Source organism: Pleurodeles waltl, chromosome 2_1 (assembly GCF_031143425.1).
Source record: "Pleurodeles waltl isolate 20211129_DDA chromosome 2_1, aPleWal1.hap1.20221129, whole genome shotgun sequence".
NCBI lineage: Eukaryota > Metazoa > Chordata > Amphibia > Caudata > Salamandridae > Pleurodeles > Pleurodeles waltl.
Window position 1 is genome coordinate 181,409,313 of NC_090438.1, and position 15,283 is coordinate 181,424,595.

The window sequence follows — 15,283 nt, forward strand, 5'->3', positions numbered from 1 at the left end:
TCTGAAGCTTGACTGAAATAATAACACCTATTTGCTTTGCACAGTTAAACAAAAGCTTTTGATCATTATGTGAGAAATGTGAAATGTATAACAGGCTATTAAAATGCCTTTATGTTATTCAGTAAGCTCAGTGCAACTCTAGTCTTAACAAAACAGGCATTTATAAATTTATGTTGAATACATTTTACTAGTTTCACGGCGTTAGTGGGTGCTATTGTTTTGGTAAGTTTGATGTAGTACATTTGTAATTATTTGTCTCCCTCTCATAAGGATGCAGTTGACTAAGGTTGCTCTGCAGACTTGTTTTCTGTTGGATGCTCAGGAATATTGTTTATATTCTATCCATTAGTTAAAAGCTAGATTATATCTTATTGAAACCAGCAAGAAGCGTCTTTCTTAAACCATGAGTGCTAATGGATTTTTTTTTTCTTGGAAGATTACACTTGGAAAAAATATAAAAGCAGTTACTTAATCTGGGAGAAGAAGGCAACGTAAAAAATGATTTTCTATTTGTAAATGTAGAGCATGACTATTGGAGCTGATTAGTAGCCGTGTTTCTATCATAAAAGCCACACATGACTTATGCCTTGGGCTTGAGATCAGATCTCTGAATGATCATTGGGGGTATGAATGAATCTGATGTCTGAGAGGATTTATACCTCTAAACTGTCACAACGTTCACTTATAAAAACAAGCACTAGCAAAGCCAAAAAGTGTGATCTTGCAAGCTCCTCTGATGGATGTTTCTTTGTTTTTTTGCAAGCATATGCCACAAAAACAGAAAATAACCAAATGGTGCCACCTAAACGTAGCAGTCTTATGCTTGCAGTGAAATTCTGAATAAAAAAATAAATATCTGTCAGATATAACTTTAATTGTATTGAGTGGGTGCTGCCTATAAGGCACGTACACTTAGAAAGGTTATAGAAATCCTCGAGCCCTCTGGCACTAATAAAAGGTACATTTTGCTTTGAATTACTGCAGCTTGAAGACCTAGTTTAACACACAAGGATGACTTGGAAAAAAAAATCAACATTCTTAAAGATTGGAAAGAAAAAGGTATTGACTAACTGAAATATTGGACCACTAGCCTTGGGTCTGAAGCTCAGTTCTTTTTAGGCACAATGTGCACCTGTAAACAGGCAAAACGCCATCACTCACAGTGAAAGTGTGCCAGTAGCTGAAGTGGGCTAACTCGTTGCTTCATGCTATTTGCTACAGTGGGCAAAGGCAAAATGTGAATGTCAGTAAAGCAGACAAGTAAATGAAGTGGGCTTTCAAATGACTAAAAAGTAATATCTGAGATGAATCAGAAAAAATGTGGCATACAGAAACAAATGTTTCACCCAAATAGTGGGTGATAGATTAAATGATTATTGGCTATGGAAACATTTCCTGCAGCAGCTGCAGCAAGCTTCTCTCTGATATGATAGGGTTGGGCAGACAACTAATGAAGTGTAATGCAATCAACTTCACAAAGTAATAGGTCATGTACCAACTCAGTCACAAGTGTTATTGTATTTATGATTATTTATGTTTTTACAGATGAAGAAGACAAAAAGAAAGCAAAGAAGAAGAAGAAAAAACACAGAAAGTAAGATTATGCTGAACACCTTGTTCATCAGTCTCATTGTTTCCTCAGTAAAGAGGATGAGGATATGAAAATATTTAGAGTGCTAAATTGTCACAGTGAATGTAAAGGCAAACAACAGGTTGAACCAAGTCATGTGTAAAATGCTTGAGGCATAAATTATTGATGGGTATAGGTGAAGAGCATGTGTCCGTAAATTTGCAGACAGGAAATTATCTTTTCTATTTGTGAGAACCTCAGAATATGCTTTGAAGTCTTCAGACTATATCACATTTCCTCCCTTTAGGAGTTCTGCAGATAATGAAGACTCGAAAAAGGCCTCTGTCAGGTGCACTATGCCAGTACAGTTATTCTATATATTCTGTCAGAATGTCTGTACACTTTTGATTTCCAAAAAAAACATTTACAGCTTCAGAAAAACCATTTTGTTCCACTCATAGGTACGTTTAAAGTAATTTTTCTAATTTAGTATAATTTTTTCCTTCCTTTAATCTCTTCAAATCCTAGCCAGTATCTTGGTATCCTGACCGTGAGTGGCCTCCTCTTTTCTCCGTTACACTTTTAATCGCTTTGGAGGGAGGGGTTGGGGCTTGAAGAGGGGGGGGGGATACGAAAATGGCCCGGACTGCTAGAATAATTCCTGGTCTGTTCCTAGTAATTCCAGTGTTTTTTTTTAACCTTTCAACACTCTTAAATCACTATTTAATGCACTCAACTTTACTTAAAAAGATAAGTAAGCCAATTCTAAGAATTTGCCTTTATTTGTATATATTAATATAGCATTAAATTATATTTGCAGTCCACTTGTTCAAGCCTCCTAGTTCTCCAGCAATCACAACGTCATTGATTTGACGCAAACTCTCAGTCTGTTTTTCTGTTCAGCCATAAAGGTTCAGAATGCGCTCTTTTTGTCAGTCCTTTGATCTCCATAGCTAAGACCCACCATTTCTTCTGCAACCTAACATGGAGCAAGTGAATGTTGAGTTAGGAGAAGTGAGTTGTTATGGCTCCCAGGGTCCAGGGCTTGAAGTTGGGGAGTAGAGTACCTCTGGGTGGTTGGACTGGCAGGGTTCCTGGTGCTGGGCGCAGTCCAGATGCAGGCGGAATTCCCTTCAGTGCACCTACGGACCTGTCACCTGACCTTTTAACCTAAACCAATATTAATCTGCAGTTCTTTACTTTCACATAAATACATACTTATTCCCATGGTATTTATTAATAATGCTTTACGTTGCTATACAACATTATTGTAAAGCCAGAATTTGGGGCATTGGGAGTGCTTGTTTTTACGGTAGAGTTCCATGATATTACCACAAGCATTGCCTGCAGCATACACAAATGAGTGGAATCTCCCTTGTATGGTATGCTTACAGTGTGTCCTTACAAGTTCTAAAATACCCTGATTTGCAAATGTGGTCACTATTTCAGCTATGTGGTTCACTAATGGGGGCCATTTTTATACTGGTGCACCAGCCCGTCTTTTTATTCTAGTCTGACCCTGATTATGTGACTTGTTCTTGGCTATTCTGAGTAGTCTGAGCCCATAGATAGACAGATAGATTTAAGTATGTCTGTTAGTATTATAAATGGCCAATCTTCAAAGTAGGAAGCAAACTACATCATTTGTAAAGCGGATGATCACCCCTTGGGGCATTGTGGTGCTGAATAACAAATCTTTACTCAGCTCAACTGAACTTATTTTTACAAAACTCTGAATGATAGACTGAGTAGACCAACCAGAATTTTAATATGTAACCAAAAGGTTAAGCACAGATTCTGGAGTTAACGCGTTATTCACACAGAATGAGCACAACGAAAAGAATATATATATATTGTTAAATACATGTGCTTGTTAGTATAATTGGTAAATAGCCTGAGATTGTAGCAACCTGATGTATAAGGCCTTCAGACCTGCTCCAAAAAGCCATCAGTGGTCAGTAATTAAGACAAGCTGATCTGACACATGATGGAAGCACAACTATCGGTTGAGCAGTACTGTATTGGGATATGTGTACTCCCTACGCTGAGTTTGAGCAATGTTGTTTATAGTTCAGTGGCACTTCAATAACCACCAAGATTTTTAGACTACCAGGCATCTGTAGGAGTTAGTACATTTGTGGCTGACTCATTTGTTGTTAACGCTGGAGACTGCCCGCAGAGCATAAGGCAGAGTGCTCAATGTTGGCATCATCACAGGATGGACTAAGGCCCATATATGCAATATGTTTGATTTCCTGTTAGGAAATAACAATTTGGCGTCTTTTTTTTTTTTTTAATTTTGATTTCCTAATAGCTGTGCCAACTCCATAGGAATCGCTATTAAGAATTCAAAATTGTTGTAGATTTCAATTTGCGATTCCCATATAGTAATTTCTTCTAAGTCACTGTTTAGGAATCACAAGTGGGACATGTCATACATGTAGGCCTTAGAATTGTACCTTGAGCAGTCAAATATTGTAGCTTCACAAATGAAACCTTTAAAGTGGCAGAGTCCTATGGCTAGTGCTTATAGAGTGCTATTTAAAAAAAAAATGAACAGGCTCCATTTTGGCCTGTGTATTACTTTTAAAGCACAGTATTGGATCTTTCATAGATTCATATGCTTGAATCATTCCCCATCGTCAAAGTGGGAGCCCCATGGTACATTTAAAAATCACTATAAGCCAGTCATACTTAGCCCAGAAAAAAAAAGTCACTTCTGTCTCCATCATTATAAAATTACGAAACTCCAGCCAATCAGACAACTGCACCGTCTAAAACACTCCCTAAAGAGAATTCACTCCCTCAGATTTTCTACTTCTCTTCATGTGAAGGGGTCCTCCCTCAGCCCTGCATAGTTATCTAGAATTTTCTATCAAATACCAGATTTACAACTATTGATCAAAGCCACTTCATCTGTTATTTTAACCCTTCAAGCTAAAATGTCAGAATTAAGCAAAAAAGGTATTTTCAGACCTTGTGGGACCTGTGGCAAGAAGAGGCTGCACTCTGAGGATGCTCACTCAGACTACATTTACTGACTTCACCTTTCTTATTAGGTAAAATTCTGAAAGATGTGTGGTACCTTTTACTCAAAAACAATAAAAGCTAGAGATGGGAAGCTGTTGACATGGCTTTAAAAGCTTAAGACCAGGGACGCTCCTCTTTCTGAGATGGAGGATGACAATTCATTTAAGGCAGGGAAGTCTCTGAAAAAAATAAGGGCTGAAAGACATAAGTCTCATAGCCCACCTAACAAATTTCACAAAAAGGCTCATCCTGGGTCATCTAAGGATCATATTTTGTCTCCTGAGTGCCTGCATAAGTACTCTAAAGAGGATATTTCCTCAAAAATATCGAGATCAGAGCCTTCAAAACCTTCTACAAGGTTGTTGATACTTTACAAAAAGCCGTCCTCTGTTCCGTCGACTGAGAAATCCACTCTACAGAAAAAACTGTTGACGAAACTGTAGATGATACCGTTGAAGGCGGCCCTGTCATCTATGAAATTATCCCTGTCTACTATGACCATCGTATGTCCCATCACATACGACCTCTACACCTACAGCGCCATCTTCAATGAGAAAACAGTCAACAGCTCCATTGATGGCTACAGAGTTAACGCTGTTGAAGACAAAGACACCGATAATTCCAACAAAGCCATTGTCTATGATACAATTGACGAGAAGATCATTTCATTCCCCTTTAGCTTCAATAATGCCTGGGCAAACATATCCAAGTAAGGTTTCACCTCTTCCACCAACTCATTTTTTAGAGGTAGTGGATTCAGAGGATGACAGACCTTTTGGAACAGCAATTATTCCTTCAGAACTAAATATCAAAAAGTGAGTGAAGAATAATACGTATATTATTATTTCTCAGGAACAGAATTTATGGATGTCTATTCAATGTATGAAGCATTACCAACCCTACTAACATCATTGGCCTCAGGAGAAAATGGTGCGGGTACCAAGAGTTTTGGTTCACAACTTGCAGAGCATGTTTCACAACTATTATAAGATATTTCTAAAGCTCTCTTGGACTACTTTACCACTGCAAACCATTCACTTTTCCTGGATTCCACCCCCGGCTCTTCGCACTCTGCTTTTTTTCCCACCAGTTCATACACCAAAAAGAACTCCTGTTCAAGCATTGCGGTTCTGCCTGTGGATGCTATAACGTCCTTCAATGAGGGCAGAGAAGAATGCAAAGTACCAAATGACCACAGTGTGTATCATGTTAAGAAGGATTACCTGCTACCGGCTCCTTCACCGCCAGCTCCTCATCCGTTGCATTCCCCTCTTGATGATATTGGGAGGTTCTTTACTCTGATGGAGCGAGCAGCAAAACCATTTGAGTTATCAATGCCAGTGAAGCAATCATATTGCTTTCTTAATAATTTTAAAGAGCCAGCTAGAAAATGATTAGTTATCCTGGTTGTGGACTATATCTGGAAGGAAGGTGTGAAAAGTATGAAGAACACAGCAACAGTGTCTGCTGTCCTACCCGGATTGGATAAAAAATATAACACGCCAGAAAATGCACTGGCCTGTTTAGATAGGACATCTTAAACCAGATTCCATCATAATGCAAGCAGTTCAGCACCGCCCCAAGAACCCCTTTACACTTATATCAATGCCAGTGGATAGAGAGGGTAAACCTCTGGATGACATAGTAAAGTGCTTTTCCTCAATGTCAATCTAACCGTTAGATCAGCCAGTTCTCTGGGGATCCTTGGCAGGTATGTCCGACAGATAGAGTCCAGTATCGCTCCTTACATAAATTGGTTACCAGTGGATGTAAAGACAGAGATTACCAGTGGATGTAAAGACAGAGATAAGAAAGGTTCTACAAGAAGGCGAGCCAGCCTCTTCAGAAACTATTGATTGTGTGATGGATATTGCTTCCACAGGCTTTCAGCAGATGGCAGGTGCTTCTGTCTTCCACAGAGTGAGAGTTTTGACATGCCTTTTGATGTAGAGATGTTATTTGAAAGACACATTGATAAGGCGCAGCAAAATATTTTTGAGTGGCAAGAGGCAGGGATATGTTCTCCTACAGAGGAGGATACCAACCATATTGATCGCAACAGTACCAGCAACAATACAGACCACAATACCTTGAACAAAATACAGGCAACCACCATCAGCGGCTTACAACAAGCAAACGGCAAGGAGGAAGCAAACTTCCCAGGGAAGAGAAACAAGCAGTGACAGGACAAATTTGCTGATTACTTACAAGTCTGTACCAGAGGCGACTGCAGCCTGCCGCCGGACTCATTGGAAGTTAATCACAATGGAAAAATGGGTTTAGGTCTAATCTACTTAGGCTGTACATGGGAATTTACAAAGAGACCACCTCGTACGCCTCTTATAGGGTCATCCTCTCCTCATCTTACATAGCTACACAGGTAAATATTTACCATGATTAGCAAGGATGCGATAGAAAGAGTACCACGCAATCAGAAGGGAAAACAGTTTTATTCATGCTTCTTCTTGATCAAGAAAAAGACAGGGGAATAGAGGCCCATTTTAGAAAAACATAATTTTGTATGGTTACTCTTCAAGACCACTTTCAGCTCCTGAACCTGGGAACTACAAAACGACCCTTGACCTTCACAATGCTTATTTTCACATTGTCATTCACCCAAAGCATTAACAATTCTTATGATTCTGAGTAGCCAGCATTAATTCTGTTGAAAGTCCACCCATTTGGACTCAAGTCAGCCCTCCCCATTTTCACAGAATGTCTAGCTCCAGTGGCAGCTCACTTCAGGCAGAACGGTTATCAGATATTTTCAATCCAAGATGATGGGTTAATGAAAGCCCCTACATGCCAGGAAGCGGTCAAGGGGACTAAGCCAGGTCAGTCTCTGCTTACACACCTAGACTTTACTTTCAACTTGCAAAAATCTGCCCTTCAGCCATTAAAAACCATAAGGTTTTTGCAAGCCATTCTAGACAATTCAGGACTAAGCATAACTCACAAAAGACAGACAAACCAGGCTAAGGCTTTGAGCTGAAGGATTGATGCAAAGAAAGTCTGTTTGTTTGTCTGTTCAAATCCCTACTAGGCATGGTATCATCCTGCATTCCTCTAGTAACATTTTTGCCGGCTACAAATGCAAACTCTACAAGAGGAATTGGACTAACAATGACTCCAAAACCGCAGGTCCTCCGAAGACATCGTCCATATCGCTCCAACCATGAAGGAATCTTTCTCTTGGTGGACAAAAAGCGAACATCTTTCCACAGGATTGAGCTTTGTGTCTCAAGCGGCTGATTTTTGTGGTGACAACTGATGCCCCCATATAAGGATGGGGTGTACACCTTCAGGATTTACAAATCAAGGGAGAGTGGGCTCCACGCCACAAAACTCTTTTTATGAATCTGTTGGAGCTCAAGGCAGCAGCATTGGGTCTTCAGGCTTTCCTCCCCAGAATCAAAAGAGCGTCGGTGCTAATACATATGGACAATACCACCATCATGCACTTTGTCAGCAAGCAGGGAGGCACTAGATCTCAACCACTTCTCAAGAAATCCAGAAGATTTGGAAGGGGACACTGAAACATCAGGTGCAGTTAAAAGCAGAGCGCATACCAGGGATAAAGATTGTTATACCAGACACCTTACGCAGCAACAGGAACGGCTGCCAGAAGTTGAGAGCTCATCCAAGATGTCCTGGACAATATTTTCCACCTTTGGAGAAAACCAAGTCTAGACCTGTTTACGACTCATCTGAATTGAAAACTCCAGGTTTACGCGAGTTTGTATCCACAACTGGGATTGCAGGGGTATGCGTTTTTGATAAGATGGTCAGGGATCTTTGCTTATGGTTTTCCCCCAATCCTGCGGACTCTCTGCAAAATGAACCAAGAACCATGCAGGGTAATTCTTTTAGCCCTGAAATGGCTGAGGCAGTATTGGTTCTCAAGCTAATCCTGCTTTTGGAGAAACATCATATTCACCTTATGTCCTTTCTGGCTTTATTGACATTGAACAAAAACCAAATACTTCATCTGGATCCAGCGTCCTTGCACTTATCAGCATGGCTCCTGAACACAATGAACTTGCAAGCTGGAATATCCTACAGGGCTGTAAAGAAAATCTTCCTAGAGCTGATTCTATTAACAAGACTTATCAGGTAAAGAGGAAACCCTTTTGTCTGTGTTGCCAGAAATCAGAGATTCATCCTCTTTCAGCTCAACCAGAACGTGTTCTGCCCTATTTGCTACATCTACCCATTGCAGATCTGGTTATATTTCGATTAAAGTGCACTTAGCAGCTATATCCAGATTTAGGAGATCATCTAGTTCATCATCTCTATGGTCAAATAGACTTTATCAAAGAGTTTCTTCAAAGGCGTTCCAAGTCTTTTCTCCATAAAAGAGACCTCCTTCGTCTTGGCATCTTAAGTTGGTCCTTTCGCAGTTTGATGAAGGCTTCATTTGAACCTTTTCTTACGGCTAATGTAAAATTTCTCTTGTAAAAAGTGGCACTATTACTAGCCTTGACGTGTGCTAGGAAAATACGTGAAATTCAAGCATTCACAGTGAAAAAAACATATTTGCAATTCTGAGAGGACAGAGTGATATTACAAACCAACCCCAAGTTAATTCATAAAGTGAAGACAGACTTTCATCTTAATGAGCTTACAATACTCAGAACATTCTTTCCAAATCCGCAGAACACAGTGGAAAGAACGCTACACACACTAGACGTTAATAGATGTCTAAAATTCAATTTGCACCGTACACAGCAATTTAGGAATTCTGACCTTTTGCTAGTCTGCTATAGTAAGCTTCAAAAAAATATCCACTTTCCAAACAAACTATTGCTTGTTGGCTTGCTTCTGCTATCCAGTTTGGTCAACGGAAGGCTGGAAAACCTCTTTCAACCAAGGTACGAGTGCACTATAAAATAAGTGTGTTGACGTCCATTGCTAGCTATTCTGGTTCAAGCATGTTAATCTATGGTCCAATACTGGAGAAGAAAATACGTTCATCTGAAAATGCCAATACTAGAGAACCACAGTTGCAGGTAAGTAATATATTTTCTTTTCAGTTTGGGGCAACCACAATTACAAGTACGTAGCATTTTAATTTCTCTTTTGTGTTTTGTCTTTACGCTATGGCCAATGTTGCTTTTTGTGAGGTGAATGGGTAAACAAAATAAGATCCTCTTTTTTTCTACACTTCATAGAAAGAAGTCAAAGAAGAGGAAAAACAAGAAGATTAAGAAAGAGTCCAGCGACTCCAGCAACGAAGACTCTGAAGATGATGAAGTACATGGTGGAGACCTCTGGGTTGAGAGAACAAGTAGGTTTTGCTGGTGTAAATTTACAGGGCCTGATTTGCAAAAGTAAGACATTTAATTAGTTGTATGTCTCAATATCATCGCCAAATTATCCACTGACAAAATTATTGTGTAAGTATTTGGAGGCAAATTTAGATTTTCTGTTTTTAACTTAACATCTTCTCAGTTTGACAATATAGTTTTTCTATTTTGTTTATGCATTTTTCTGTAGGTCGATATTTCAACAAAGGTATCCGTGACCACACTTCAACCCCTCCCTCCCCTAGTCCCCCCACCTAATCCCATAGGCTTCCGCATTATACTACTGTAACAAGTCTGTATTATTAGAACAACTTCCCAGGTTTGCTCTGCAGTTTCCAAATCGTGGTACTGCACTTTTAGATGTTTTTTTCACGATTATGCTATTAGTAGTGACTTCATAGAATGCAATACAACGGCACACTTGCAGAAGCACCATGTTTTACTGCTGAACTATGCTACAGAAAAGCTGCAGAAAAGGCGGGTTCTAGCGCAGGCACTCTATTTATCTGATACTTCTACTTTTACAGCATATTTGATATGAGGACTGGGAATAGGCATCTCCACCTTGCTATACAATGATTATGGGTATAGATAGATTGATAGGAGTATTGGTGCATGGTATTGTGCAGACACCCACATCATTACCATATACTTGCAGATACAAATTAGCAGCTGTCATGCTTAGAAATACCTACATGAAGTGACACAGATCTGCATGTACCAAAACACACCTCCACCAAAATCATTCACACATGCCAACTGTGTATGAGGCATGCAAAACAGCCCCTCAGACACACGCTACAAGAAAAGTACTAAGACTACATGTGTGCAAATAACAGTATACAGTTACAATTATAAAAACACATTCACACAGACACGCCTACCCATGCTTTCTTTTAATAATGTGTGCCTGCAGCTGCATAGACAAATTAGCTCTCACATACATGGAGCCACATTGGTCCTGACATCTACTCAAAAAATAAGCCCAGATACAAACTGTAGTGTCAAACTTTTCAGTGTCCATGTGAGAACCTATTATTCAGTTTAACATTCTGGCAGACCCAGAACATTTTAATGTGCAGGAGACCCCCATCTTGCATATCTCCTAGCATTTGCTCGATTGTCATCCTGGCATATAGCTTGCCAACAGAGTGGCAAGGGTGGCTGTTTCAAGGCTGTGGCATTTCTAACAGTTGGTTCCAGCTTAGTCGACTTGTGTGTTAAAGGCATTGCATTTTACCTGAACCCACTGTGAAGATTGCCTAAGGGATCTCTGTGTAAATCTGTTTAACTATACCCTCATTCCCCCTGAGTCTGTAGAGCTAGTGCGTGTGACTGCTTGAGTACATGTAAGGGGCCCCCATTATACATATGAAACTCTTTTTTTATTGTAGGACATTAGTTGTAGTCAGTGAAGGCAGTCTCCTTTTTCCCATGTTCCCCTTCACTATCCCTTTAAGATTGTCTCTTTTAAAATTTGTATTTATTTATTTACCGTCTGGCTTGCAGTACACATTGCAAGGAGGACCTTACTGAACTTACAAAGCCTTTCCAACAAGGCAGCAATTTAGTCTGTGAGGGAGCACCTTTGAAGAAGAAGACTTTGGCCTTATGGCTTGTTAAAAGGGCATCCCCTCATAGAAAGGGCCTGTTTACATGCCCACCTCTGTATTTTTTACTTTGTGCTGAAAGTAAAGATCTAAAACGAATAGGCACTAGTGTGTTTTTTTTCTAGCCTGTTTTTTTCTTAAGCTTTGGGTGCTATGTGTACAGGAGTTAGAAGTACACAGTTAACGCATGTAGGAGGCTGGCTCTCTACGTAGTCACTAAAATAAAGTACACTGTGCTGAGAGCCCAGCGGATCCCCAATTGATATTCCAGAGGCAAAAGTAGATAGTACTAATGCTTTATTTGGGGTGGTGTGGGCAAGCAGTTAGGCTTATCAGAGGGTAGTGCTAAGCATTTGTTGTACTCAGAGGCAATAATTGAGACACACACTCAAAGAATAAATCCGAGGCCAATTCAGAAAACAGTAATTCTTTTTATTTATGTTTCATACCCAAGAACCTCGTAATCCGGTAAGTAGACTTTTAAGCATTCGTACTTTGCAGTTTCAAAAGTAGACACTATGCAATTTTCAGAGTTCTCTCAATGTTAACTTATGGAGGAAAAACAATGTAAAGTATACACAGGGTTAACAATGACTTACAAAGCCAATCTCAGGGAGTTAAGGTAAGTACGGGGCGCTGATAGGAACCACACCAGCAGGCTACCCCAGGTGGCCGGTGCAGAGGTGTGCAGTAAGGCGTCGGGTGCCCAATGGTTTCCTATAGTAGTTTGGTGCTTGGAAAGACAGGCTTCGGACCCTGACTAAGAAGACAGTCAAGGACAACAAGTAGATAGGTCGAAGACTTGAGATGTCCTGGAAGGTAGGTGCACAGTTGATCCTTGTCTCCAGGTCAACGGATGCAGGGGTGTCCTTTGGAGTCTGGTTTTACCGTCTGGGAGTACTCGCAGTCAGGGGTTCCTGCGTGTTAAGGCTTTTCTTTCACCACCAGGCTGTGGGAGAGGGGGCCTGTGTGCAGGGGCCGCAGGCAACTTGGATGAGTCTAGGAGTGGTGACACTCAGATTGTCTCGGGCTCAGGACAGCTGTGGAGCCCTGCTGGCACTATTGGTGGGCTTCTCACTGGGTTGAGGTAATCTGGAGCAGAGGCCACTTCAGGTGTCTGGTCTCCAGGCTGCAGAGTTCTTGTTGGATACTTTGTTGCTGAGCAGGTCTCCTGCTCACTGGAGTCTGAGTCTCTTTAGAAGGCAGGCAGGTTTCCTGGGTTTCTTGAAGCTGCAGCTGCAGGGCGAGTCTTTTTGAGCAGAGTTTGTTGAGGTCTGCAGGCAGGCCTAACCAGTTGGAACTGGGTCAACGGCTTCTTCCTCTTCTTTAGCAAGGGCGACTCTTTTTTGTCCTTCTTTTTCGTAGGTGGTCAGGATCTGAGTTCTAGGGTTCAGGGGTGCCACTGAAATGCTCACTTTAGGGGCGTTCCAGGGAGTTCCAGGCAGTAGCCAATGGGATGACCACCTTTAGGGTTACTAAAACCCTTCTTATGACCACTTCTGCTGGGAAGTGGGCATAACCCTAACCCTAGTGACCTAATTTCTTCCAAGCAAGATGAAGGAATTTTAAAAGTAGTGTCCACTTCAGCTTGTCCATCTTAGGGGTGGGACTGGCAAGAAGTGGATACTCCTCCTAATTTAACTAATTTTCCCACCTGTGCTGCCGCCAAAAGTGGGTTCAGGACATGGGGATTGGTCATTTCTGCCATTTGGGGAGACCTGGCTCGCATTACAAAGGCGGTAAAGCCTTTGAAACTCTCTGCTCCTGAATTTCCATCCTGCCTGGGAGAGACGGTCACACCTCTGCCCAGTGCAGGCTTTGGCCTCAGGCCCTCAAGATCACTATCTGTCACCTAAAGGGGGACCAATAATGCGTCTGTGGTGGCTGAACTGGACAGAATCCATCACGGGGGTCAATGAGGGTATTATTCTGAGATGTTTGATACCAGACATCCCAGGATTCTGAGAAGCCATCATGTATTTGCGGAACTCGAATGGCAAGTGTTTTAGCACTTGCATCTAAAATGGCTTCCCTGTGCACTTACTATGTCTCAGAATCGACAGAGACGTAGTAGGGGCATATTTGCTCATGCATAAATGCCCTCACATGTGCCTGGATCCACCTTGCCTTAGAGGTGACTTACACCTGGCACATGCAGTGTTAGGGGACCTGGCACAAAGCTGAAGTGACAGGTTGTGTTATCAATTTAGCCCGCACCAACACATGCAGTCTCCAATGGCAATGGTTTGGTGAGGAGTTCCTGAGGGTGGCACAGTTGGTGCTGCAGTCCTCCGAGACGTTCCTTGGTTTCCCATGTAGGAAGCTGACCTGGTGTGTGATGGACATCGATAGTGTTGGCACCTTATACCAGGTCCAGGCGACCCCTATTAGTGAATGTACGCAGTGTCTAGGAAGCCAGGGCTCTCCAAGGTAGCTGGGATGAGTAGCCAAGGCTTATCTAATCCACAAGCAAAGCTTATGCAATACCACAATATTCACACAGCAACTTATCACACATGAAAGAAACATACAGTGTTACACAAAAAAAGGTGCTTTATTATAGTAACACAACACTAGATTAACTGTAGGTAGTCCCCCAACTGGGGGTAAGTACACACTATGGTGGTCATTACGACCTCGGCGGTCTTTTCCGAAGACCGCCGAGGGACTGCCGTACGGAAGACCGCCAGTGCTGGCGGCCTTCCGCACGGGCCATTATGACCGTTGGCAGTGCTCCGTCCTTTTACGGACGGAGAGCCGCCAACAGCCATACTGGTGGCAGGCGGGGAAGTGGAGGTAGCTCCACCTCCACCGCCACGCCATCAGAACACCGCCCAGCGAATCACGTCCTGTGATTCGCTGTGGCGATGTTCTGTTGGCGTGGCGGTGTCGGCGGAGCTGCCCCCATGGGTCCCGTTCCCTCACGGAGGATCACCGGAACAGGTAAGGTAGGGGAGGGAGTCTGAGTCGGGGTGGGGGGTGGGGGTGACCCCTGTCAGTGCCATGGAAGGGATTCCCTGGCACTGATAGAGCTTACCGCCATAGATTTCATGGCGGTCCCAAACCGCATGAAATCCATGGCGGTAAGCCGGGTCAGGCGGGTTGTGATACCGCCTGCGGTATAGTGACGACCGCCGGGCTGGAGACCCAGGTCTCCATCCCGGCGGGCGGAACGGTGAATCGGCGGTTGGCCATGGCAGTAACCGCCATGGTTAAAATCTCATTTTTTAGACCGTCAGCCTGCTGGCGGTCTTACCGCTGCTTCACCGCCGTCCGCCAGGGTTGAAATGACCCCCTATATATGTATAGACAGTAATAATTAGGATTTGGCACAAGAAACAACAGGCACTGGCAAGAATTAGTGAAAAATAGAACCCTAGGGTAGGACAAAACCATATACTAAAATAGTGGGATGCGGAGAACTAGGGATCCCAAGAGGTGAGTATCTGAATGACCCTTAGTGACCAGGATACCTACTTGGTCCTCCTAAGGGCTAATGAGGACTTAGAAATTGGATTGTGCAAGAACAGTACCAATCTAGAAGAAACCAAAGGTGGATTCTGGTAGAAGAGGACCTGCAAAAGAAGGGGACAGAGTCCAGTCCATGATGGAGTGTCCAGTGGGGGCAGGAGCTACTACCCACCCTTCTGTGGATGAAGATCCAGGTTGACGGGGGAAGACGACGACCAGCTTTGGAGCCCAGGAGCTAAAGAGCAGTTCAGATGGTGTCCCATGTCGGTCGTCGGGTCACAGATGGTCAGTGGTTT

The 15,283-nt window shown here is 42.4% G+C and overlaps 1 protein-coding gene across 1 annotated transcript in view; it reads left to right on the forward strand.

The window, feature by feature from the left end:
* Window positions 1-15,283, forward strand: part of NKAP (NFKB activating protein) — a 133,055-nt gene that overhangs the window by 40,222 nt on the left and 77,550 nt on the right. The window contains exons 5-6 of the mRNA XM_069212167.1: window positions 1,546-1,594; window positions 9,772-9,887. Coding sequence (XP_069068268.1) covers window positions 1,546-1,594; window positions 9,772-9,887 — 165 coding nt within the window. The remainder of the gene's footprint in view (window positions 1-1,545; window positions 1,595-9,771; window positions 9,888-15,283) is intronic.